Here is a 25,083-nt window from a genome sequence, read left to right as displayed (position 1 = left end):
CCTCTTTTGTAGTGAATTTTTATAATTTCAATGCGTTGTTTAAGCGTATATAGTTCCATTTGTACTTGTGAAATATCAAAAAATGACAGCTTCAAAAGTGACATCTACCGAAATAGCGGGCTATTCAAAATAACATCTGTTATTGGAAAACCCTTTAGTTTATCGTCTCGATTAGCAAAGCTAATTTTTTTTATTAAATGAGAAAACAGCTCTAATTTATGAATTCCCACTATTCGTAATTGAAATTTAAATATTTTCATTTCAGATAATACATTCATCAAAGCTCGTTATTAATACTGATTCAGAATATATGTAAACTCGGTTACTGATAAAATGAATTTTAATTATTATTTTCAAATCATTAGTGGCTCAATTTATAATTCAAATAAATGGATTTTTAATCAAATTAATTTCAAACCAACTGAAATCCTTAGTGCTTTCAAACAAAGCCACGTTTAAATTAAACAAAAAAAAAAAAAAACAAATACAATAATTTAAAAAGAAAATCATACAACAATAAGCAAATGATTTTGTTAAATTGCAGCGTAATTTTATTTTATTATCAAGAAAAAGATAAAAAAGCAAAAACCAATAAAACATATGCAGAGCAGCATCGCTCATGGCAATTTTCTGAGGCTAATAGTTTCCAACTAACCTTTAGCCATTAATTAATGCAGAATTTTAATTTATTTATATAGCCACTCGTACTCTGAATGCTCTCAGCAAAAAGCTAAAAAAAAAAACAATAATAACAGCAACAATTTTCGCATATCGCTATCATCAAGAGTGTTGTTCGAAAGCAATTGTGCGCATTGAAATTGGCTATGGCTGGATGTGTGTCAGTAGTATTTAACACTTAGGTGGCCAACAGGGTATTAATGCAAATAATATTCACCAAAGTCAACAAAACTATTGACTGCATTTTTAGTACTTTACAATTCATTCAGGAGTTTTTTTCCTAACTTTTTAGTCAGAGTTCATTTATTTATTTATGAAAGATAGGCTATAAATTAAAAGACAAAACTGGCGGTGTAAAATTTACTGCACTTATTTTGATATGTCTGACTAAGTAGCAATTTATGAGAATCGGATAAAATTTATAAAAAAATGAATTCATATAAAGTAAAATCGTGCAGTTATAAAATTTTCAAAATCATGAACTCCGTTATTCGTGCTTTTAAAGTTTTTTGTGTGTCAAAAAACTGACTTTATTTAAGCAAAGAAAAAAATTTTGTTTTAAAAACTATATTGTTTTAAGAAAAATATTTCTTCAGAAAACTTAAAAAAATTGTTTTAAAAAAATTATATTTTCATAAAACATTTTCTAAGAAAAATATTTTTTTGTTTATATTTTTGGGAAACAATTTTTTTACCAAAATAATTGAAGTTATACATTTTTATTAATCGTAATTTAATGTTTTGTAGTAACACATTTTTTAGTAATTTTTGTTGTTATTGTATCGCTTTTATTATTATCAAAGGTTTTTTGTGATAAAAATATACTTTTTAAATAAAAAAAATTTTATTTAAAAATTAGAAAATATTTTGGTTTTAGAAAAAAAAATTGTCTTTAGAAAAATATCTTTTCTAAGAGAACAAAAAACAAAATAATTGTTTTATTAATATTGTTAATTTTTTTGTAAATTTTTTTAGAAAATTAGATTTTTTGTTATAATTAATTTAATTTGCTTAAGAAACAAATTTTATTTAGAATTTTTCGGTTTTTTTTTTCTAATGTGGTAAATTTCCCTGATGTCTGGTTATAGCACTAAAACTATTGATGTGGGGAGTGAGCGTTTAAGGCTTGAATTGTGTTCGATTATGGTTTCTGTCGTATGGCATCTTCTATGAAAAATCCAAAATTTTGTTTTTAGTTTTTGAGAAAAATATTACTCGAACTATTCAGAATATTTTTGCATAGTTTAGCTTTGGATGATAATGCATGTTGCTCAGTGTATTCAATAGAAATTTGGTGTATAATGACTTTGACTGGATCCAGCCTATTCAAAATTCCAGTGGATCTAGAAGAAATCAATATGAAAGCGACCATTTTATGTATTTATATGCAAATCTACTGCATCAGAAGCGATCATCATCACTGAATTTAATGCGAAAGTGAATTAAAAATAATTTGTTTCTATTGGAGGAAGTGTCTTAAACACTTTTAGAATTGAAAATTTAAATTGAATTGAATTTTCAGAATTTTCTATGTACTGGGAAAAATGGGCAGAAAAGCTTTTATATGAATTCTGGATTAGAAATGAATTTTGAGAATTTCTCTCCTATCGCGAAAAGGTCTTAAAAACCATTCAAAAGAATTTTGAATTGTAAATGAATTTCTTTCTTTTTTTGAAGAAAAGTTCTCCTTGCATATCTAAATTAGAAATGCGTTTTCAAAATTTTGGTTCTTGAAAAAAATCTTAGCTACCATTCTTATGAATTTTGTATAGGAAATTAATTTTCATACTTTTCTTTCCAATACAAAAGGGCTCTTAAAAGCCTTTCATTCGAATTTTTAATCACAAATGAACTTTCACAATTTTCTTTTTGTTTTGGTTTCTTAGAAGATAAGTTTCCCTGCATAGTAGCTCCAAATTTTCAAAATTTTCTTTCTACAGAAAAAAAGATTTCAGCGACAGATGATTTTAGTGACAAATTTCTCATAACAGAAATACACTCAGAGCTTTGGCATTGGCTTGCGAGTAGCGACCAATTTTAGAAAAAAAACACAAAATGTTCTATCTTAGGTGCTCCCTGACGCGATTTTCTATTTTCACATTGCCCGACGGGTGTTAATACCTCTCGCTGTTGTTAAAGAAATCGAATAAATTCTTTGTATCTTGATTATTTGCAATATAAAAAATATCGTTCCCATAAATTTTCACTAAAAATGTAATTTTTTCCAAGAAATCTTAGCTGTTGCTCAAAGATCAGTTAAGTTTTAGAAATATCAATCATTTCCTAACTAATTTTTTTTTATATTTCAGGTTTGCTGATAACACAGCTTTCTGCATTATTACAAGGTCCGGCTTCCAAGTGTAACCAATTAAAAAGGCAATAAATTTTGTTTGGAAAATTATTTGTATTAAATTCAAAGTAAAAAATGTGTGAAAATAAAACAAAATTGAGAATAAGTTTACTTTTGCTTTTTTCAGCGCCTCGAGACTGGATCCTTTAGTTCAGATCTTGCTCTCTAAAATGGCCCAAAGAGAATAATTCTTCGGATTCGCGTCTAGTGAATTTGAGAGCCTTTGTGTGGACGTTATGAAGTTTGGAACGTTGTTTTTCAACCATTCTTGGTTCACTCGAGTTTTGCGAGATGGTGCCGAAACGTTATTGAAACGTCCATGGTCTGTCACCGAAATGTTTATCTGCCCACGGCTTCAAAGCAACCTCCTTAATACTTTACCGATAATATTTCGAATTTACCTTGACGCCAGGCTCGGTGAAAATGATTGTAAAGTGGCCACCTGCGTTTACAGCGGCCCAAACCATTACCTGTGGCGGGTGCTACCTCCTGGTGGCCAATCGATGACTCAAATTTTCTTTCTCGTTCCCTATCGTTTTGAGAGTTAAAAAATTGCTCAATTTGAAAATTTTTCTCGCCAGAAAACACAATGTTCGGAAATTGACCACTTTCGACCATCGGTTGACACAAAACTCAGGCAGCAGACAAAACTTTCAGGCAGCATTTAATAGGTGCAAGTTTCAAGACGCTTTCTGTCAATTGTGCTCCGTCGGAACTCTTCCGTAACATAAATAGAGCCCAAGGTAATCGCAGGTGACTATTGTGATCGGTTGCTGACTCCATGTTTCTTTAGGCAGCACCTTTATGAAGTCACCCACATGCTTTATAACGTGCAAGAAACTTGGCCCATACCAGAACAAACAGCAGATGAGCGATTGCTGACAGTTGGCCGGTGGCAGCAGCGGTAGGGCCAGTCAAAAAACGTGCGTTGGAATAACAAACTCATACCACGTTTTGGTGAGTTGTTAGGAAGAAAGCAAGGAGACACCGACTAACATCTTTCGTAGTTCTTCAGCGAAGACGTTACCGTTTTAAACTGGTAGGCATCTCTTTCTGTCCAAATTGCCCGAATACTGACGAAAGCGCAAAATTCGTGATTTTTCATTGCCACCGCTTCAGGGAAGAACGAGCTATGTGCGCAACCAGCAGTATGTGGGAGACATCTCAATTGTTCGTAGATAAAATCATGACGCGACTCTGTCATAATGATTGGAAACACAAGACGATACAGCAACCATTACAGCAGTAATAACAGTGAAGGCGGAGGTTTACGACGCAAAGCACTGGGTTTTGAGTGAAACACTCACTACAATATCGCACAGAAGACAAGACGGTAGTGGGTTAATATAACACTATTGCAACCTTTCCAATGGCTCTTTTACTTTGGAACTATTAGAACTATTGACGGCGTATAGCCTTCATAAACATGCAGCACCTGGACGCAGGTACCTGTTTTGTCTTCGCATATAAACGCGGCTCTACCCGAATGTTATACTTTTGTGGTCCTAGGGTAGAATTTAGCCGAGGTGGGAGGATTGTTGTAGTATTAGTGGGACCGTACCCCACTTACCCTTGGTGGGACGGCGCCTTTCAGGTGTTTCTGACATTTTCATTTAAACCTTCTTAAAAAAATGCATAACGAGAGTGTTTCTGATGACTTCTAGCTCTTATGACATATCAGTACATAGTTCTACGACCACATGCGGAGAAATTTTTGTATCTCCAGAGATCGAATAAGCGCAAATTTTTTAATGTCTATCGGCTAGAGATCTTCATTGCAGTTACATATTTCCTTTTCTCTGATAGTCAGTCTTAATTAATATAATTAAATCTACCATAATGTCACAGAATGTTGGCCGCCGTAGCCAAGTGGGTTAGTGCGTGACTACTAGGGTGATACTTAAATTTCAAGTTCAATATTTTTACGCATATCTTCTTAAACGTTTCGTAATAAACCTATATGCTCTAGATAAAAATATTAGCTCGATTTATAAACGATAGCCGTGCCAATTTGCGATTTAAACTTGTCCATACAAGTTGCATGAGTACTGCGCTGTGACTTGTAGCTACATGTGTTTTTTGCTGTTTTTACATGAAAAACTATTACCCGGGTTGGATGTACGAAGTTTAAAAGAAGAACGCTTGCCAGTTATTGCTTCGATTGACGATAGAAAAGAGTGCCAAAACTTGCTGCTTTTCGCCTGTCCTCATCATGTTTATGAATTCGTCCTAAAAGATGTCTTTGAAACCAAGCTTAAGTAAATTATTAGCAGCTCAGCTATTCCAATGTTCAAAAAGTTCAGGGAAAATTGGAAAAAAATTGATTCTAGTAACACTGAACCATCTCTTAATTTCATAAAAGAACGAGTCGCCGAGACAGACATTCAAGCTTTGTTAATATTTTATAAGGCTGATTTAGACAAAGGTTTTGTAAGAGATGACTACCGCAAATTGGTCGAGCTGTACGTAATATGTTCGGGAGGAGACACAGGGGAAAAATTTAAGCTATGGTCTCCCGGACAATCAATTAAATTAATTTTAACGGAGTTATCACGGCTGAAGAAGAACAAGAACAGTTCTTGCTGCTCTGTGTTCGGGAACATGGAAAATTTTATCCGGACTGTAAACACCTACTCTAAAAAGAAGTTTCTCTGACTTTGTGTTATTACTTTATGCTCTTAATCAAATACTAATGTTTATCCCATTTAATTGTCACTTTTATTCGCGTAATTTATTGCATTTATAGTGATTTTATAGCAGACCGAAATATCAGGACAAAACACAATTTTTACTAACCTTAGAAGCTCCGTCGGCACTGTGCTGGAAAGATGAAATTGTATATTTTATAAGAAGCTCAAATATTTCAATTTCATCCTTATAGCATAATTGCAACCGGTGCCGACAGAGCTTCAAAGGTTAGTTAAAATTAATAAAAATGTAGAGGGTATTTCGAAAGTAGAAAAAAAAAAATTTTTGTCACATAAGGGATTACCATTCCAAGTGACTATCATTCGCAAGTGTGTAGGTTTGAGCCTCCGTACATGAAAATGCAAAATTACAGAAAAAGTTGCTTCTAATAGCAATCGCCCCTCGACAGGCAATGGCAAATCTCCCAGTACGGTTTTGCTATTAAAAATACCTCATATAAACCATTTGTTTATCGGAGTCGATTTAAACCTGTAGGTCATTCCATTTGTGAAAAACATCAAGACTCACACCACAAAGAGGAGTAGGAGCGCGACCAATCACCCAAAAAGGATGTGAGCGCTATTTATTAATTTATTTATTTTTTAATACCGTAGAAATACTGTATTTGGAAAACTCATACACAAGGATTTGTGTGTGCCAGAATTTGGAAATGTTTTCATCCACAAATACTTCTTACATATTACTAAGGATTTGCCAATTAAAAAAAAAAACGTTTTTAAGAAATTTTGACCCATATATACTGTCACTTCTTTATGCCTCTAAGGGTTAAAGCAAACAATCTATGCATAGATACATGTTAATAAAAGTTGTTTTTCATCATTGTTTCTGAGTGGAATATTAATAAAAAGGTTTTATTTTTCACTACAATATTCAATTGCCTGATTGCTCGATTGAATGAATGAAGAATAAATGAATTGAAAGAAATCAATAGCCAAAGCGAGTAAAAACTGCTTCAATGCACAGCGTGAAGTTTGCGTTTGAATTATCGATGCTGAGCGCAGCAGAAAAACGAGCCCCCACATATACACACACATACATGCACACTACACATTATATGCGAGTATACATCGTAGTTTCATTCTAAAAAAGAAACGTGCGCATACTTTTTGCCAACTGCTGCTGATATTATCAGCATCCAACAATGCATTTGCAATGAAACATTTGTCGGTGTGTTGGAGTGTATTTGTGCGCTTTGTCAGAGTGTTGGTATTGATTGTAATGTTATTGGTTTTCGGGTTTACAGGCAAAACATAGAAATGCAATTACATCCGCTTTCCATGGCGGCGGAATACTATATTCCCGCTTCACGCGCTTGTTTGCCGTTGTGCGGTTGGATAAACCCACATTGCCACATCAATAGCTGCGTGTGTGTGTGCTCACAGCACCTCCCTTTGGATTTCCGACGGTGCATAAACACAGGTTCAATAAAACAAATTTAATTTATATGCATGTATGTGGGACATGCATACTCACACACATACATTTTTTTACTAAAATACTTCAATATGTAACTATTAATATTATTATGTTTATTTCTTTGTTGTTCACTCATATACACGTAAATGCAAGAACTTTGCTTTTTTTGTTTTCGTATTTTTTGTAGTTATTGCTTATCTGAATTTATTTATCTTTTCCATGACATATGTCATGTCTTTGTTTGCGTTTTCAATTAAAATTTTCACTGATTAATTTCATGTTGCGGTTGCTAGTCGTCGTAGTGGATACCCTTTGGCATGGAAAGGGTCAGCAAGCAGGTTATTAGTTCCGTATATACATACATATGAAAGTCTATTAATATTTACTGTATTATCACATTGGGTGCCAAGTGGATTCGATGAAAATCTTCACCAGAGCTCAAGCAGGTTTTTTGTTAGAAAATGGCGTGCAAACAGCATACAGGGTGATTTGCTACCGACCTCAAATGCCTTGGGGTATCATTTTGTGATTCATTTCATTACGAAAGGTATACGATTGCTACAGCATACAATTGCTACATAGAAACTAGGAACAAAATTAACTCTTTGCTAGGAAAAACAAAAGAAAATGTTTGGCCCAAATGAAGTATGATCTTTATGGCTCCCAGAAAAAGGTTTGGAATAGCATATGAAGCAGAAAAAAACCAACCAACGAGTTAAATAATATTACACTGTGTGACAAAAAAAAAAAATTAAATATACTTTTATGGAGACCTAGCACAACTTGTGGCTATAGAAAAACTAAACAAAATGGTATAGGAGAAATTTCCAATACACCCCCAAAATTTCATTTTATGACCATAAAACCGTTTCTCAGTAGGTTTATTTGAAGAATCACTCCTAACTTCGCCAATTTCCATCCGATTTCAAATTTGTATTTTTAGTTCGAAAGAACAAAAACAAGTCTTTTTGACAGTGTGTTGACAATTTTTCTGAAATGGCAACTGACGAGACTGTAGGCGGAAGTATTTGGAATTTTTTTATTTTTTCAACTTTGACATAATTTTTACGATATTATCCGATATTGAGGATTTTTTTAGTACACTACTGTTATAGTAAATTTAATTTTGCGTCGAATGAGCTATATTTGACTGCAGTTGAATTAAAATTAATAGAGGTGTGTGGGTTTTAAGATATTTTTTTTTTTTTACTAATTTGGTATGTAGGTATAACTTACGCTAAATGGGAATAAGGACGTGTTTTGATGCGTTATTATAGATACGTAATATTTAGAAGAAGTGATTCTTCACATCAACCTACCTTCTACTAATATTTAGAAGGAGTGATTCTTCACATCAACCTACTGAAAAACGGTTTTATGGTCATAAAACGAGATTTTGGGGGTGTATTGGAAATTTCTCCTATACCATTTTTCTTAGTTTTACTATACCTACAAGTTGTACTAGGTCTCCATAAAAGTATAATATCACTGTCGCACAGTGTTATATAACAACCATGCAAATATACACATGGGTTTCCTATTTCATTGAGCTTTTGGCCCAAGATCATCGGGTTTTCACCACACCAATGTCGCTTGAAGTAATACCATCTGACACACAAGCATATCTTGGTCCACATCAAAAGAAGTCAAGTCAGTTACAATCAAGCTTAAAAATAGAAAATCTTCCAGAACTGATGAAATTGTAAACGAAATAATTAAGTATAGCAGCTCGTCTTTTATGTCGAACCATAAGTACATAAGCTCTTCATGAAAGTAGTTCAACACCAAAAAATACCGGCTCAATTCAAGCTTAGCACAACAATTCCAGTCTTTAAAAAGGGAGACAAAAAAAGACCGACAACTATAGATGTATCAGCCTTCTGGGATTAGTGTCGAAGATACTCTCTTTTTTGTTGGAACAGACTAGCAAGTACAGCACTCAGACACCTTTAAGTCCATTGTACTGCACTCAGGTTCCCTTTTTAATTTTCTCTAAATCTACTCGACCTCCGAAGAAATCTGAATAGATCTTATGTCACTTCTTAACGCATCAGTGCCAAAGACCTCAAGCCTGACTCGAGCGAAAGCCGAGCAGACACACAGAAGTAGACCGCCGTCTCATACTCCTCTCCACATGCTGGGTAGAGTGCATTGTCTGAGATGCCTACCTTTTCCATGTGCTTCGCTCTTAGGAAGGGGCCCATCATCAGTTCAACCAGCTACCTACAATCCTTTCTGCTTAATGACAAGAGAATTTGCGACAGTCAGTCAGACATGACTGGTAATATCAGTTTCTTCCATCTGCAGCCTCTCTCAGCCTGTCAAGCTTGTGGGTTGAAGTAACCAGTTTGCTAACAGTGGCTTTGAAGGCTTCAGAAGGGAGTGACCGAACGGGCTTCGGGGCAAAAAAGTTAGCTTCAGAGCTCATCCCAGCTAAAGAGTTAGACATACCCACGTGTCCCGGGACCCATGTTAGCATCAGGATATTATGTCTAGCGACATAGTTCAGCCTGGATTTATAGGACTCAACTACCCTTGAAGGTGTTTGAGGGCTGTCAAAGGCGATGAGCGTAGCTTTGCTGTCGCTGAAGACACATACTCGTTTGCTTCTCCCTCTGTTTTCCACAGCAAAGTTCATCACTTCTTGAACAGCATACACCTCCGCGGGCATCACAGATGCGTGAATTCCAACAGCAAAGTGTATATTTGTCTCGCTGGATTCCACGTAGACACCAGAGCCAGAACCGTGCTCGGTCCTGGAGCCATCTGTAGAAATGCGAAAACAGTGTTTGCCGGCCTCATTTTCAAAGATTCACCACTATTGAGCCTCTGGCAGCCCCACACTGTATCTCTTCTCAAGTACGATTCTTGATGGCATGGAGTCATGCCCCTTGAAGATCATTGGATAGAAGTCCATGCCTGCTATGTACTTTACTTCAGCCTGCATATGGCCTTCAAGGCCTCTACTGGCCACAGTGCGTTGTAGTCTCGATAAGGTCCTCCTGACTTCCACGAGAAAGAATCTACTCATCCAGACCACTGATACATAGGTGATAATAGGTCTTATCATAGCCGTGTAGAGCCATAGGATCTTGCTAGGAGAAGTACCCCACTTTTTCTCAAAGACACCTTTGCACTGCCACAAGGCTGTCAGAGCTTTGGATGTCTTTGTTTCAACATGTGACTTCCAAAGGAGTTTGCCATCGAAGATTACTCCAAGATATTACATAGATTTCTGTGGATAGCTGGATTGTAAATCCTTTTAGCTTAGGCAGAACGAGTCCATCCAGCTTCCTCCTTCTGGTAAAGAGGACAATACCAATGTCTGTAAGGTTTGCCGATAACCCATTTGCACAGCACCAAGCGTCAATCATGTCCAGAGTTTCACGAATATGTGCACTAAAATTATTGCGACCGAAATATCTGAAGAAGTAATAAACGAGGAACAATAAGGGGTTTGCCCAAATCGCTCTAAAAAGATGTCATTTTATTATAAGATAAATTGTTGAGAAAGCAATTGAATTTAACAAACCGGTGTATTTGAGTTTCGTAGATCTCGCCAAAGCGTTCGCCACAGTTAAGCTATTTGATGTAAGTCAAGTTATTACGGAAGGAATATGCAAATGAAAATATAGTAGCGCTAACGCTAATCATTCAGGCAAATAGCATATAATGAGATTCTAAGCTCAATGGTTATCGAGAAAGTACGAGAGGGAGCTTCTGAATGTAGATTGCGGAGAAAAAATAAATATTTAAATAATATAAATACTATACCAAAGCGATGCATTATCACTAAAGTTATTTTATATGAATAATTTTTCTTAAAAAGGAAGGAAATTTATACCTGCATACAATAAAATTCATTTTAAAAATATTTCATTTTACTTACCTTATCGAAATCTATGCGATTTTTCGGCACTAAAACCTCTATCAGAGATTCTAAAGGTCCAGAAACTATTCTACCGTTTATATACATAATACCACCGGATCCAAGCACGGAGCTCTGCAAGTAGACAAAAAAAAGCAAGAAATATTAAGTGAATGCACAATTTCCATTTTGAATTCAATTTAAATTTTGAAATTTAAGGCAGCACTCAGAAACGTAACTCAGCAAAATATTTGAAGAAATTTAAGAAAATCAAATTTACTTTGCAACTCAATAAAAATTTAATAAAGCGAAAAAGCATGTGTGTGTGTATGTCGCTATGTATGCATGCAAGCGCATGCTAGTTATTGTTAGAGACCAGAATGAGCTTTCAACATTTTGCAAAATTCTGCTTCTCAAAGCAATGAACTAAAATTTCATTTAATGTAAAAGCGTCTTAGACGCGCATGAGTGCACATTAGGATGGATCGCTTTAAGGTTTAAGAGGAAGATTAAAAAATGAAATAAATTATAATTCGAGATCTTACTAAAGATAAGTATTGTAAAAATATTCAAACTTAAAAAAAAGAAAGATCTATTAAAATTACTATAGTTTAACTTGGAATTTATTCACTATTGATTCGAAGATGCATTTAACGAATGGCTGTTGCTTATTTGACTCGATCTTCCACACACATTAACCTTCAGTTAACTTTCCAAATTACTGCAGCATGAGAAGCTACTGATGTTTTCATTAGATATCGGTGCAACAGGACATGCCGAATGTGCATGAGCAAGCATTTTTTTCTTACGTACTTTGCAGACATCTCTCAGGCTAAGTTATTCGCACGTGTCGAGACCGGCGCTTTCTATTCAATAAAGTTACACTTGGCTCAGATAGCTGTGATGCTTTCAGAGTGCCACCCTATGACTTTTATTCTTAACATTTTTTAACCATAACTTGAAAAATGGCCGAAGCATGCGAAGAAAAGCACGCAAGCTCCATAGCAACCAGTGTATTGATAACTTTTAATTTTTAAAACTTCCCAATTTATGAATTATTTGGTGTAGGGGGATTGTTATTGGAGGGCTCATACATTCGCCTTTCAACGTATTTTTTCTAAAAGCTTCATTAAATCTTCTGAAAGCATTTACACGCACAAATAATTTTGCATCATCTCATCTCTAAGAAGAAAAAGAGTTTACGATTTGCTCCATTTGAAAACTTTTCTCGTCAGATAACTCAATGTTCGGAAACTGACCGCTTTCAGCCATCAGCTTCAGAACTTCAGCACTGGTTTTCCATGGTATTGTTTATGGCGTTAAGGATTGCGTACACTTTAGTTAAGAAGGGTGAGGCCTACCTCTTCAAAAGAAAATGTTACTTATCCACATTTGCTCTGACCTATTATGAAGTTCCTAAACAAGAGTCTGTTATAGAGTCATCAGTTAGGATCTAACTACGTGAAGGTCCGAGGTTTGTACTTGGATTAGAATTGACTTTACTGGTATACAGGGTTGCCAATATTCGACGGACCCATCTGGCAACCCTGTATCTTTTGACAGAGACGTCAGATCGCTTAATGACATACTGCGTTGGAAGCGTCAGTCCAAGCAGATTTTTACCATGGAACAGTACATGCCACGCGAGCGCTCCCAAATTGTTGAAATTTACATTCAACAAAAGAAGTCAATTGTGAAAACTCAACGTGCGTATAAAAAATTAAATAATGTGAAAAGTGCGCCTTCTAAGAACACCATTAAACGTTTGTACGAAAGGTTTTCGACTGGTGATGCTCTTTCTAATCCAAAGAGGCCAAATCAAAACCGACCAAGGCGTCGCCAAGGACATCCCAAATCGCCGTTCCCAGCAGTTGGGCATTGCTGGGACCACTTTACAACAAATTATCCGCATTGATTTGCGTTTATTCCCGTATAAGATTCAATTGGCGCAAATTTTTTGCTTGCGGACAAGCCTCGTCGATTGGAATGGGCCCAAAGAGTAATCGAAATCCGTCGGGTCCGTCGAATATGGGCAACCCGTATGGGCGAGCTTACCTTTCTTCAGCAATATTAATTATTGAAAAATATTACTTAGAGTATACACAAGTCAATAACGGTGATTGTATGTACATTATTCACAGAAGCTCTGTGTGATATATGAATGTCCTTACAGAACAGTATGAGATAGTCGTGCACCACCTATGGAAACGGGCATTCCAGAGCGAGTGTAACAGTTAAATCTGAGCAAGTGTCGTTAATGGTTCAATTTTTTTATTCAATCTTGGAGGAAAACCAGACTAGACACTGAAATGGGGAACCTTTTATTAGCTAGCGTGACGTCCGTTTGTCATTAGGTGGATAGGCAACACTTTCATAATTCCATATCACTAGAAATGTGTCTACATGCAAAAGTTCAATTCATACTTTATTTATGCGAACAGCGATAAAAAAGGGAAAGTTTTGTAGTAGTTATTTGATTCTTTATGCTTATGTTAAATATCTGAACGATTAATAATAAGAAATCGCACATAACGTGATTTTTGGTGAAACTCAAAACTTTATTATATTACACTAGAATTTGTTTTTACCAAACTTTTATTAAAATCTTTACTTTAATTTCACCGGTGCTGTACGTCATGGAACAAAATTAAAAATTATCTTTCCTGAAGTTCAACAAATTATTATTATATAAATGATCAAAATTAAAAATAAACTAATAATAAATATAAATATAAAATAATAATAAACATCTTCTCTGCGTTATCATTACATTTTGAAAAATTTAATTTTTGAAGCTGTTTTTTGGAACAACGAAAGAAAGTGTGGTACATCAATTAATCTCAACTTATGGATGGCGGCCGCCGTAGCCGGATGGATTGGTGTGTGACTACGATTCGGAATTCAGAGAGACCTTAGGTTCGAATCTCGGTGAAAGACCAAAAATGAAGAAAACGTTTTTTCTAATAGCTGCCGCCCCTCGGCAGGCAATGGCAAACCTCCGAGTGTATTTCTGACATGAAAAGGCTCCTCATAAAAAAATAACATCAAGACGCACACCAAAAATAGGAGGAGGAGCTTGGCCAAATACCCAGGATGTACGCGCCAATGAGTAATTGATTTTGTCATCACATCGGACATCGAAGCCTTTTCTATCTCGATAAACTGATGCTAATTAAAAACGCCAAGTTTTTCATCTTCTGCCTTTTCTTTGCTTTCTCTAATGCCAGGCAGTTCTTTCACTTTATCAGTCTCTCATCATGGCCATCCTATGGCATGGCACAGAAGCTTATACGATGACGAAATCTGAGAGGCATCCACGTAGTGATTGATAGAAAGATTCTACAGAAGATTTTTTGACCTTTGCAAGTTGCCGACGACGCATATCGCAGTCGAAGGAGCTATGAGCTGTATGAGCTTTATGGTGGCATAGACATAGTGCAGGAAATAAATATTCAGTGGATCCGCTGATAAGGCCATTTTGCTTGAATGGATATAAAGGCTAAAGCTCTGATGATTCGATACGATACCCGATAAAGGAAAAAGAAAGCCACTTTTGCGTTGGAAATTGCCAGATAGAGATGGAGCAGGTGAGATAAACGACTGGCGCGCTTTGTTAAGCTCGTCCGCCATCGCGTAAGCGGTTATCGTGTCGATCAAGAAGAAGAAGTTCCTTCTTTTCATCTGTCATTACCAGTGGGTCGCGTAGCGAAGGGCTACAATATTTGTATTCATTCGGATCACGTGATCTTCTCGACTTAACTGTTTCCTCAGAACTACTTCAGATTTAATCAATTTTTTATATATTCGCACAGAACCACCCTAATACATTACATATGTACATACAAAGTAAAACATATGTGCCTGCTGATATTTGTGAAAATTTTGTAACTGGTATGTGTTGCACGTGCGAGAACATGAAGTAGCTGCTATTTCAACTTTAGAGAATCACCTCGCTCCTCCGCACAGTTTTTCTTCTCATTTTTGTCCAAATACTGCATGCGTCTATGCCTGCCGACAGTTTGTGCTGTCAAATAGGGTATGACGATCTTTTGCTGCTGGTGATTTCTTTAAGTAACTACCAAAAGTCGACGTTGGCAGCAACACGTAAATGAGAACAACTATGTAGACAGAGCGCTGTGGTTTTGAGTGATTTTACAAAACAAAACAAAAAATAAAAATAAATCAAAACAGCGAATTTTTTGTTAGAACTTTGCAATGTTGTTAGTGAATTTGAACTTGATTTGGAATTTGTGATTCTTTGCAAGTATACTGCGGATGAAGCAAGTGGAATAACAGTAGTTGCGTCTTATAGTATACCTACATGTTCACCATTCCTTCATTGTGGTTACCCTACAGGAAATTTTACTCTTGCCGAACTGGTTGGCTTCTAGTGGACTTACAGCCATGCCTAACTCGCGGGCCATGCTTCTACTTAAAAAATAAATAACAATTGAATCTAAGATGGCTATACTTTAGAAAGGGTCCATGGTACCATTTTTTTTTCAATACTTTCGAAATAGTACTAAATGCATCTAAATTTCGACAGTTTCCAATAAGTGTTAAATTGGTTACGAAATGATTAATAAAATTATCAAAGTCTTGGTTTAATCAGCTCACGAGTTTTATGGCAGTTAGTGTTTGTAAATAATTTTGAGTGTATGGCTACGTAGACTGCGTCGTATGAAGACAAACCATTTGGTCCTATTTCCTAGAGATTTTTCCAGCCCTAGCGGCATTGTTCTCTAATAAAACGCCGAACGTTGGCCTCCAAGTCGTCAATCACGCTTTCTTTAACAGCACATAAGCTCTTGAAAAATAGTCGACAGAAGTAGTCGAAACAAAATGAACTAAGAAATCAATCGAAATATGCATATCTTGGAATGTCATATTCTGTTCCATGTTCTCTAGGCCACGTATGCTACCAGCAACGCGTGAATAATTTGTTTACATCTTTAATTTTGTTTAGTTACATATCATTCAATCTAGCCTCTTACATACAAACTCTACCGAGAGGTGCATTTTTTGGAACATAATGGAGTCATGAGGATTACGAGGGACTTGAGAGCCTCGCGTTGATTGTTTTCAATTCAGATACCACAATTTTGCTGATTCATAAAATTACGGCGCTAGAAGTCAGCCTCCTCGTAAAATATAATTCCAATAGATATTCGGTTAATTTTCGAGTCATGCACCAAACGTGGGTGACCCAGTGTCTTCAATGCGTACATAGCCCCCTCAGATAGGTACCAGTCGGCATTACTAAAACACAAGAAAAAATCTTCCGCCTCCCAAATTGAAATAATTGCACTGGCTCACAAATTTAATTTGTTTTTATCCTCCGCAAGTCATTATCTATTTTCTATGTACTCGCAGAATCGCTTGCTGATTCCGAAATTCGCTGTGGTAGTACAAAAGCACGTGTTTTATTATTAATATAGTTACGTACTAATGCTCCCACTACCAACAACACACACTTATTTACTCATTCTCTCCTTACCTCTCGTACTTATATTCTCACATCTCTTCTTCACGTTTCTTAATTTGCTCCCTTATTAACTGATCTTTAACATTATCTAAACCAATCTCTTCTTTCGTAACAACAACAACATTTTGCACTCTCTCCCACCATTAGTTTTAAAGCTCTTCCTTGTTAACTTAGTTGTAAGAATTGTGCAATATTTGAATTAATTAATAAAGTTACCGTCAAAAGGAACGGATCATTATTATATAGTTTTTTTTTTAATTTTAGTGAGTGGTTATGTAACTACATATTTCTTATGTTTTCAATATAGTTGGTTGAGCAAATCACAGAACAACGAACGCAGATTTTGAAATTGAGAGCAGATGGACAATTTTACAGAGAAATACAAAATATACTTCCATGTTGTTTGTCGAAAGCCTCCGATGCTAGCGCTGCACTACTTTTAGTTTGTATAATAATTTTATTGTTATGTAAACCTTTATAAAATAAAAAAAAAAATACTTCCATGTTGTTTGTCGAAAACCCGGGAAAAAGGGGAGGAAAACGAAAAACTTCCCTGCAAGACGATTGCAGAATTGTACTGTGGTCGAAAGGAAATTCCATCAAGTCAGACATACAAATTAAAAAATGAGGTGAACTTAAATGTTTGGGATATAACTGCACATAGAAGACTACGTGAAGCTGGATTAATAGCTCGCAGCCCACGAAAAAAGTTACTGCTGGCACAAAAACATGGAATTTGAAGGAAAACATGCTAGCTGGACTGCTGACATGTGGCATAATATTTTATGGGATGAAATAAAATGATAAAATAGTTTTGCATGGCGACAATATGTTATACGTTTACCTGGCTCCGAAAATCAGCTACACTTTAAAAAGCACTAAACATGAAGGCTCAAAAATAATGATATGCGGATGTTTTTCATATTATGACGCAGGCCCCATACACGGAATTGATGTCATAATGGACACCAATATTTATGAGGAAATAATGCAGAATGTTATGATGCCATGTTGCAGAAAGGAAATGCCAATGAGTTTACCAGCAGGATAACGATCCTAAACACATGAGTCGGAATGCCACAGATTGGTTTCGCGCAAATAAAATTGAGGTTATGGAATGGTCAACTCAGTCCCCCGAACTCAATCCTATAGAAAATCTGTGGGGGAAGAGCTGTACACAATGCTAATGCCGAGAAATAATCAACAACTTTGGGAAATAGTTAGAAATGCATTGCTGAAGATTTTGAAAGAGCGATGTGAGCAATTCGTGGCGTCAATGCCCCGCTGTTGTGCAAGATTCGAGAATTCAACTAAATGTTAGTTATAACTTTGTGAATGCGAATTTTGTCAATGCAGTTTTTATTTAATTTTTTTTATAAATTTGGTCAAAATGCGTTACTTACATGACCACTGCTATTTTAATGTTAATCCTGTATTTCTTTTTTTTCATTTGATCATTTACAGGTTTCTTATTTACCCATGGATTTTCTTCGATATTAACTAGATTTTTTCCTAAAGGAACAGGCTTTAAGATAGAGTAAAAAATTTACTTTTTATTTGTTATTTTCTAACAAAAAAAAAAAATAAATTTGAAATGATTCACACATTTTTTTAGAAACCTGTGGCCTATGGGAAGTATACAATGCTAAGAGGAAATTTCAGTTTACAGGAATTGGATAGTAAACTAATTTTTGCTGTAAAGCAGTGTCTCTACAAATATAAGTAAATATCTATGTATAGAAAAGTTCATCGAAATCGAATTTCTCAAAAACTACTTCATGAATTTTAACATTTTTTACACATTTAGAAAATTTATCGAATCTGTCTCTATCGCATTAACTTTAGCAAGGTGTTGCCATCTATTTGTATTTAAGTAAAAGCAATTTTTTAAAAAATATAACTAGGTAACAGAAAAGATTTCAAACACAATTTTTTTGTTAGCGTTGCCACCTGATTTTTTTTGCAATTTATCTGCTTACCAAAAAATATATTAACCGTCAAAACATGTATAAAGGTGAAGATAATTCTGATCCAATAATATTTTTCAATGGCGTGTATAGCGTTGTCACTTGTGTATAGCGTTGCCACTTAGTTCTTATGACGAAAATGATAAATAATAGTACAGCTGAATTAAGTACAATAATATAATTGAGAACATTTTAATTAAAAATTACAAGTACGAAATACATACTAATTCATTTTATACGCAAGCGGACTTGCGGGCTCTAGCCAGCGTCTTTTGAACAGACATGGACAAGACCTGACAGAAATAAAAACCATTTAAATATTAAAATTTTTTCAGGTCTCACTATTTTGATTCAAAATGCAGCTCCTAATAATTAGAAGAAGAATGACATCATTTAAATGTCCACCATGAGCACGTCTATAGGCAAAATCCGCCAAACAGTCGATTCATGGTTGTCTAATTGTTAAGAACGTCGAGATATCAATGCGCTACAGCAGCAATATTCTCAACAGAACGCCCAGTTTTTCGTCTGCCAGTCCTTTTCCATCCTCAACATAACTAGTTTGTTGAAGTTTTTTGACATACTTTTGAAATGTTGACTCATTCGCACGATTATGTCCAGCAAAAAATGCGTTTTGTTGGTCTTAAATATTGACCCTTTTCATAATAAGTATCAATAATTTTAATGCGTTGTTCTATCGTGTAAAATCGTAAATCTGCCTACTTGACAAGTGTCAAAGATGACATGAAAAGGTGCAGGATTTATTCACTGCTGTCATCGAGGTATCACTTTTCAAAAACCATTTATAGTAATAATAATAATAAATATTTAATTTTGACAGTAAGCAAATGAGGGATGAATGAACGAACACAACAAAGCCTATGATAACTGCTAAGTGACGAACTACTATTATCTTCAAGTGGACGAGTATACTCCGTATGCTGAGTTATTGGGAACGGCGTCAAATCGACAAAAGTGGGTATTTTTCCGCTCTCATTCGTTTCGCTAGTTAAATTTTTGTTTGGAGAATAGTCGCATGGCAAAAAAAATACAAATAAATAAATAAAATATACATACTCGTACATACTAACCACCGTATATGCAGGCATTCATAAATTTAAAATGGCTTGCATATTCCCAAGGTAATTACGACTAGTGCATAAGAGTTGAGAATTAATTGAAATTTTTGTAAATTTGTTCAAAATATACTTAACTTTACTGAGGTTAAAAAATTATGCTCTTTTATTATCTTTTAATGTATGATACAATATTTTGCAAAAATATGTAATGTTTCTAATATTTTGCAACCACTTTCATGTGGCATAATTTTCAAGTGCCAATTAAATGCTCTCAGTTCGCACTCACTGGTTTACCGCTAACATTTGGTTTTACAAACAGAAAATTTCATTGCTTCGTCCAAATAATGTGGCTTAAAGCAGTTTTCATTTCATTATGTGAAAAGCTATTAATAATATATCTATTTACGCGCATGAGTTTTCCATTGTCGTTATGTTATTTTGTTTTTTTGATGTTCTAAATAAATTTACACCTAAGGCAGAACTTATGAATAGAATCCCACTAGTAAAACTACGCTCTGTTTATTTGTTTCAGAAATCGATTTTAAATCATGTTAGGAAGTTGTAAGGTCATAAAGCAGAGTTTTTAAACATTAAATTACCAAATTTGTACACCACTTTAAAATTGTTGTGATCATAGAAATGTGACATTGAAAATATTCATGCCTTTATTTATTTATTTAGATTTTTTATATATTATTTACTTATTTATTTTTATTCAAAAACACAAAAGGTTTTCAGTGCTAATACAAACTGTTTCAATTATTGAGTAAAATGAGCTAAGACTAAAATACAGCTTGATCAATAAATTCATAAATATATTAGAGATACATTAACAAAGAAGAGAATTATTTTTACAAAATAGTTAAAAAATTGAACGAAATGGAATTCCAAATTTGATTAAATTTTCTCGCCAGCATAAGAAAGTTAAAGCGTGGCAAGACAAAAAAATAATCAATCTATATATATATAAATGAAATGATGTTCGTTTGTCCGCATTTTTTTGGGCCGATACGAGGCCAATTTTATTCGTTCTTTTTTCATATTATAGGGATCCACTAGGGGAAGGTTTTTAGCAAAAAAAAATTTCTTTTAAATATTTTCTTCATATAAAAAAAAGAAAAAAATCAAAATATTGTCCAAAACAAAACTTGCTCGATTGTTAGATTAAAGTAAGTTTCGAATCGACATTCATTTTATGTGTAATTTTATGTGTACAACTTTTTTTGAATTTTTTGTATTTGTATTGTGATACAGAAATGTATTGTATACAGAAATTTCAAATGATTCGAATGAAATTTTTTTTTTTTTTTTTTTTTTATTTCTTCCATAAAATATTACACCTGTCGTTAGACAATAAGTAATTTGATTTACAAAAAGATGGAATGAGAGTGATATTGAAGGGCCAATGCCCCCAAGCTCATTTAGAAGAAATATATACATATTATTTAAAAACAAGTGGTTAACAAACAATGATATATACGATTAGTTGACAATTGATTACAAGGATTTTGCAAGATCTGTTGGTGTTTGACGGTTAAGCCGACTTTGGGTAGATTTTTCTTTATTTGGTAGTCTTCTCATCATAGGATTTGTATGCCTTAATAGAATATTTATGTGTCTTCTGCTAGCGCTTTGTATTGTTTCATCAATAGTATCGATGTCAAGGTCGCGATGAATATCTGCGTTAGGTATGTACCAAGGTGCATTAGTTAAGGTCCTAAGTATTTATGAAAATAATGTTTCAATTCAATTGAGCAATGCTTTCTTTGACCAATTCTATATGGAAATGAATGCGTTTGCAAACGATGTTTTCGGCTATGAACAAATGTTGGAATCGAATGAAAAAGGAAAGAAACGCGAAATGATAAAAAAAATTCTTGGAAAATTTAAAATGAATGGTGCTTCATTGGAAAAATTCAAAGGTAATAAGAACATACACAAGATAAAGTTAGAATTTGAATTTTTAGATTTATTTTGTTTATTTCTCATTTTTTCAGAAGTACACTACACAACAACTCATTCCAACTCTGATTTTGAAATCCTGTTGGAATTGGTGATCGATAATTTTGTCACTATAATGGTCAATGGAAATTTGCGTGTATCAGACCCTGCATATTATTTACCATATCAACTTTTTATGGAACATATGGACCAAATGAACACAAAAAAATAATTTAGTTTTGTTTTGATTTTTTGCAACATTTTGGTTTTCAGTTAATACAATAAAAACAATACTGTTTTTTCGTGAACACAAAATTCTAAATTTATTACGTTGTTTGTTTAGAATTTTTTAGAAAAAAAGTAAATTTTTTGGTTTTGAGGAAATTTGTTTATTGGTGCTATTTGTGGTTCGGTAGTTTGGTGGAAAGCTCTAGGGAGAGAGTACAATACCAAATTACTCGGCAGAATACAAAGATCAGCCTGTGCAATAACGGTCGGTGCAATCAGATCATGTCCTAGAGAGGCTCTCAATGCACTGACACACGTTATTCCAATAGACCTACACATAAAGAAGACGGCAACCATAAGTGCATTTAGGTTAAATGAGGCGGGTCGCTGGAAAGGAAAAACTTATGGTCACGCTAGTCTATTACTGCGACAAACTCAGTTAACCTCGGAGAGGACTGACTACATCGTCCCGATGGTAACGTTCAACAGGAATTTTGCCACACTCTTTCCATCTAAAAAAGAATGGAAGAAGGGATTCTCTCTAAACAACTTCGATACCACAGTCTATACAGATGGCAGTAAAATGGATTGTGGTGTCGGAGCTGGTATATATTCTCATGAACTTGGAATTGAAAAATCTGTGCGTCTCCCTAATACCAGCAGCGTCTTCCAAGCGGAAGTACTAGCAATTGGGGAAGCCTGTAGGTTACTAATCGCAGATTTTTCTTTTAAGGGCAATATCGCTATTCTTTCGGATAGCCAAGCCGCAATCCAGGCGCTGGACGCGACTAGAACAACCTCTAAAGTGGTGGAGCAAAGTAGGAATAGCCTCACCAACCTGAGTGAAAACCATAGAGTAACCTTGATTTGGGTCCCGGGACACCGGAACATAGAAGGTAACGAAAAAGCTGATGAACTGGCAAGAGGGGGATCTGCCATGAATAGCGCTCTTGCAGTACCAGTATTCACTCCACTAGGTGCGGTCAAGAACGCAATTTCCCTAAAATACCTTCGAATTGCAGATTGTAGATGGAAAGACCAGACGAAATGCAAAATCAGCAGAACGTTATGGCCCACCTACAACCTCAAGCAATCGTTGACATTAATAAACATGAAACGACGGGACACCTGCAGACTTACGGCAGTCATAACTGGCTTCTGGTCCATCGGAGAACAAGCCGCCAAAATGGGCATCCCTCACAACACATACTGTCACAGTTGTAAACAACCGCAGAAAAAGGAAACAATCTTCCATTTCCTCTGTGAATGCCCTGCCCTATGGAAGGACAGAATGTTAACCCTGGGCAAACCGCTGTTCGAGAGTCTCGAACAACTGTCTGGCTTAGATGTCAACAACCTAATAAGGTTCTTAAACCGCACAGACTGGATATAGTCATGCCGTAAATAACTGTTAAACAATTTGGTAACGAGGATGTGGCAACAAAATGGTGCGGAAGCGCTAGTTGGATTCTGGATGAATCACCACTCTAACCAACCAACCACCAGCTATTTGTGAAAGCGTAGATATTTGTAAGTATTTGACTATAATCCTAAAAGTTAATGGAATACCACTATGACACATAGAAAACATTTTTTCAAAGGGGTGTTTTTCGAAAATTATAAAAAAATTGTTTTCAAAAATTTTGAAGAAATAAAGTAAAATAAAAAAATTTCGAAAGCAAGAAATTTTTTCAAAACCAAATTTTCCTCAAAAAGATAAAAGAAATTTCTTCGAAAAGGTGTTTTTCTAAAATTACAAAAAAAAAATTTCAAAAATTTTAAACAAATAAAATAAAATAAAACTTTTTCAAGGGTATCAAATTTTTTCAAAAGAAAATTAAAAAAAAAGGTGTTTTCAAAGCATTTCATATTCCACTATTAATAGAGAATACATTTTTTCGAGGGGGTGTTTTTCAAAGCGGAAAAAAATCTTTTTTAACAAATCAATTTAAACTTTTACAAAAGTATGAAATTTTTTCAAGAACAAAATTTTCTCAAAAACGTTAAATTAAAAAAAAATAGTTTTTTCAAAATATTTAAATTTCAGCAATTAACCGAGAAGAAATTTGTTAGAGCGAAGTGTTTTTCAAAACTTCAAAAAACACTTTTTAACCAAAAAAAAAATAAACCTTTTTTCAAAAACAACAGGAATGATAACATTGCCTAACAATTTCTGCACTTTTGCACAGTCTAAAGAGGCATTGATACAGAGTGTATTTCCAAACATAGTTCAACATTACAAAAACCATGATTGACTCAGCGAAAGAGCAATTTTAGCTGGGAAAAATGAGGACGTCAATGATATAAATTCAGCTATTTTAGATCAAATACCTGGTGACATAGTTGCGTATAAGTCAATGGACACTATTACTGATCAAGATGAGGTCGTAAATTATCCAACTGAATTCTTAAACTCACTCGATTTGCCAGGCTTACCACCTCATAATTTACGATTAAAAATTGGAGCACAGATTATTATGCTGCGCAATAGTAATGTGCCCCGACTTTGCAACGGTACCAGACTCGCTGTGAAGAAGCTAATGGGTAACGTTATCGAAGCAACAATTTTGAAAGGGAAGTACAAAGGAGAAGACATTTTGATACCCTGAATTCCACTGATTCCGGCGGATTTACCATTCGATTTCAAACGTTTGCAGTTCCCTATTCGCCTTGCCTTCGCTATGACAAATAATAAGGCGCAAGGACAGTCTCTACAAATGTGCAGTATTAATTTAGAATACCCAATTTTTTCTCATGGACAATTGTATGTAGCTTGCTCACGAGTTGGCAAACCATCGTCACTATTCACGCGAAAGATGAAAAAACCAAAAACGTTGTCTACCAAAAAGTGTTACAATAAAGTTCGAATGAAATTGTATCAAAGAATTTGCTTTGTTTCGTATTAATTTTATTCTCTTTCAGCAAATCATTGAATTTATCGTCTAGCGAAGCGGGCGAGGGTACGCTAGTGTTACCTAAAATTAAATTAAAGGAAGGTGTAGAATCGACAGTAATTCAGTTGTGTAAGGATCTGAGAAGTTTAATCTATGGTGTTCCATCTAACAAAACATACGATCGATATTGAATTTGAAAACATTAAAATTCATATGACTTGAGAAAGAAAAATTTGTATAAAAATCCTTCTAAAGTCTTTGATCTCATTCACAGATTGGGACATCACACAGATTGGTATCTTGGCCAATTGCAGCTAGAGGAAAAGCAGATATGCTCAATCCAACTCAGCTCTATCCTGAGTTTAATAAGGGAACTGGGCTTGGATGAGGTACTGTGATGAGTATCTATCTATCTATCTATAGACTATATAACGTTACGTGATTTAGAGCAAGTTACTTGAAAAGATT

At 34.8% G+C, this 25,083-nt stretch overlaps 1 protein-coding gene across 1 annotated transcript in view; it reads right to left on the bottom strand.

Annotated features, from left to right (window-relative positions):
- Positions 1–25,083, bottom strand: part of LOC129248830 (uncharacterized) — a 243,814-nt gene that overhangs the window by 158,103 nt on the left and 60,628 nt on the right. Inside the window, exon 3 of the mRNA XM_054888441.1 lies at positions 11,043–11,156. Coding sequence (XP_054744416.1) covers positions 11,043–11,156 — 114 coding nt within the window. The remainder of the gene's footprint in view (positions 1–11,042; positions 11,157–25,083) is intronic.

This window comes from Anastrepha obliqua, chromosome 5 (assembly GCF_027943255.1).
Source record: "Anastrepha obliqua isolate idAnaObli1 chromosome 5, idAnaObli1_1.0, whole genome shotgun sequence".
Lineage (NCBI taxonomy): Eukaryota > Metazoa > Arthropoda > Insecta > Diptera > Tephritidae > Anastrepha > Anastrepha obliqua.
Note: the sequence above shows the minus strand (reverse complement) of the source record. Positions and strands in the feature narration are given on the sequence as shown.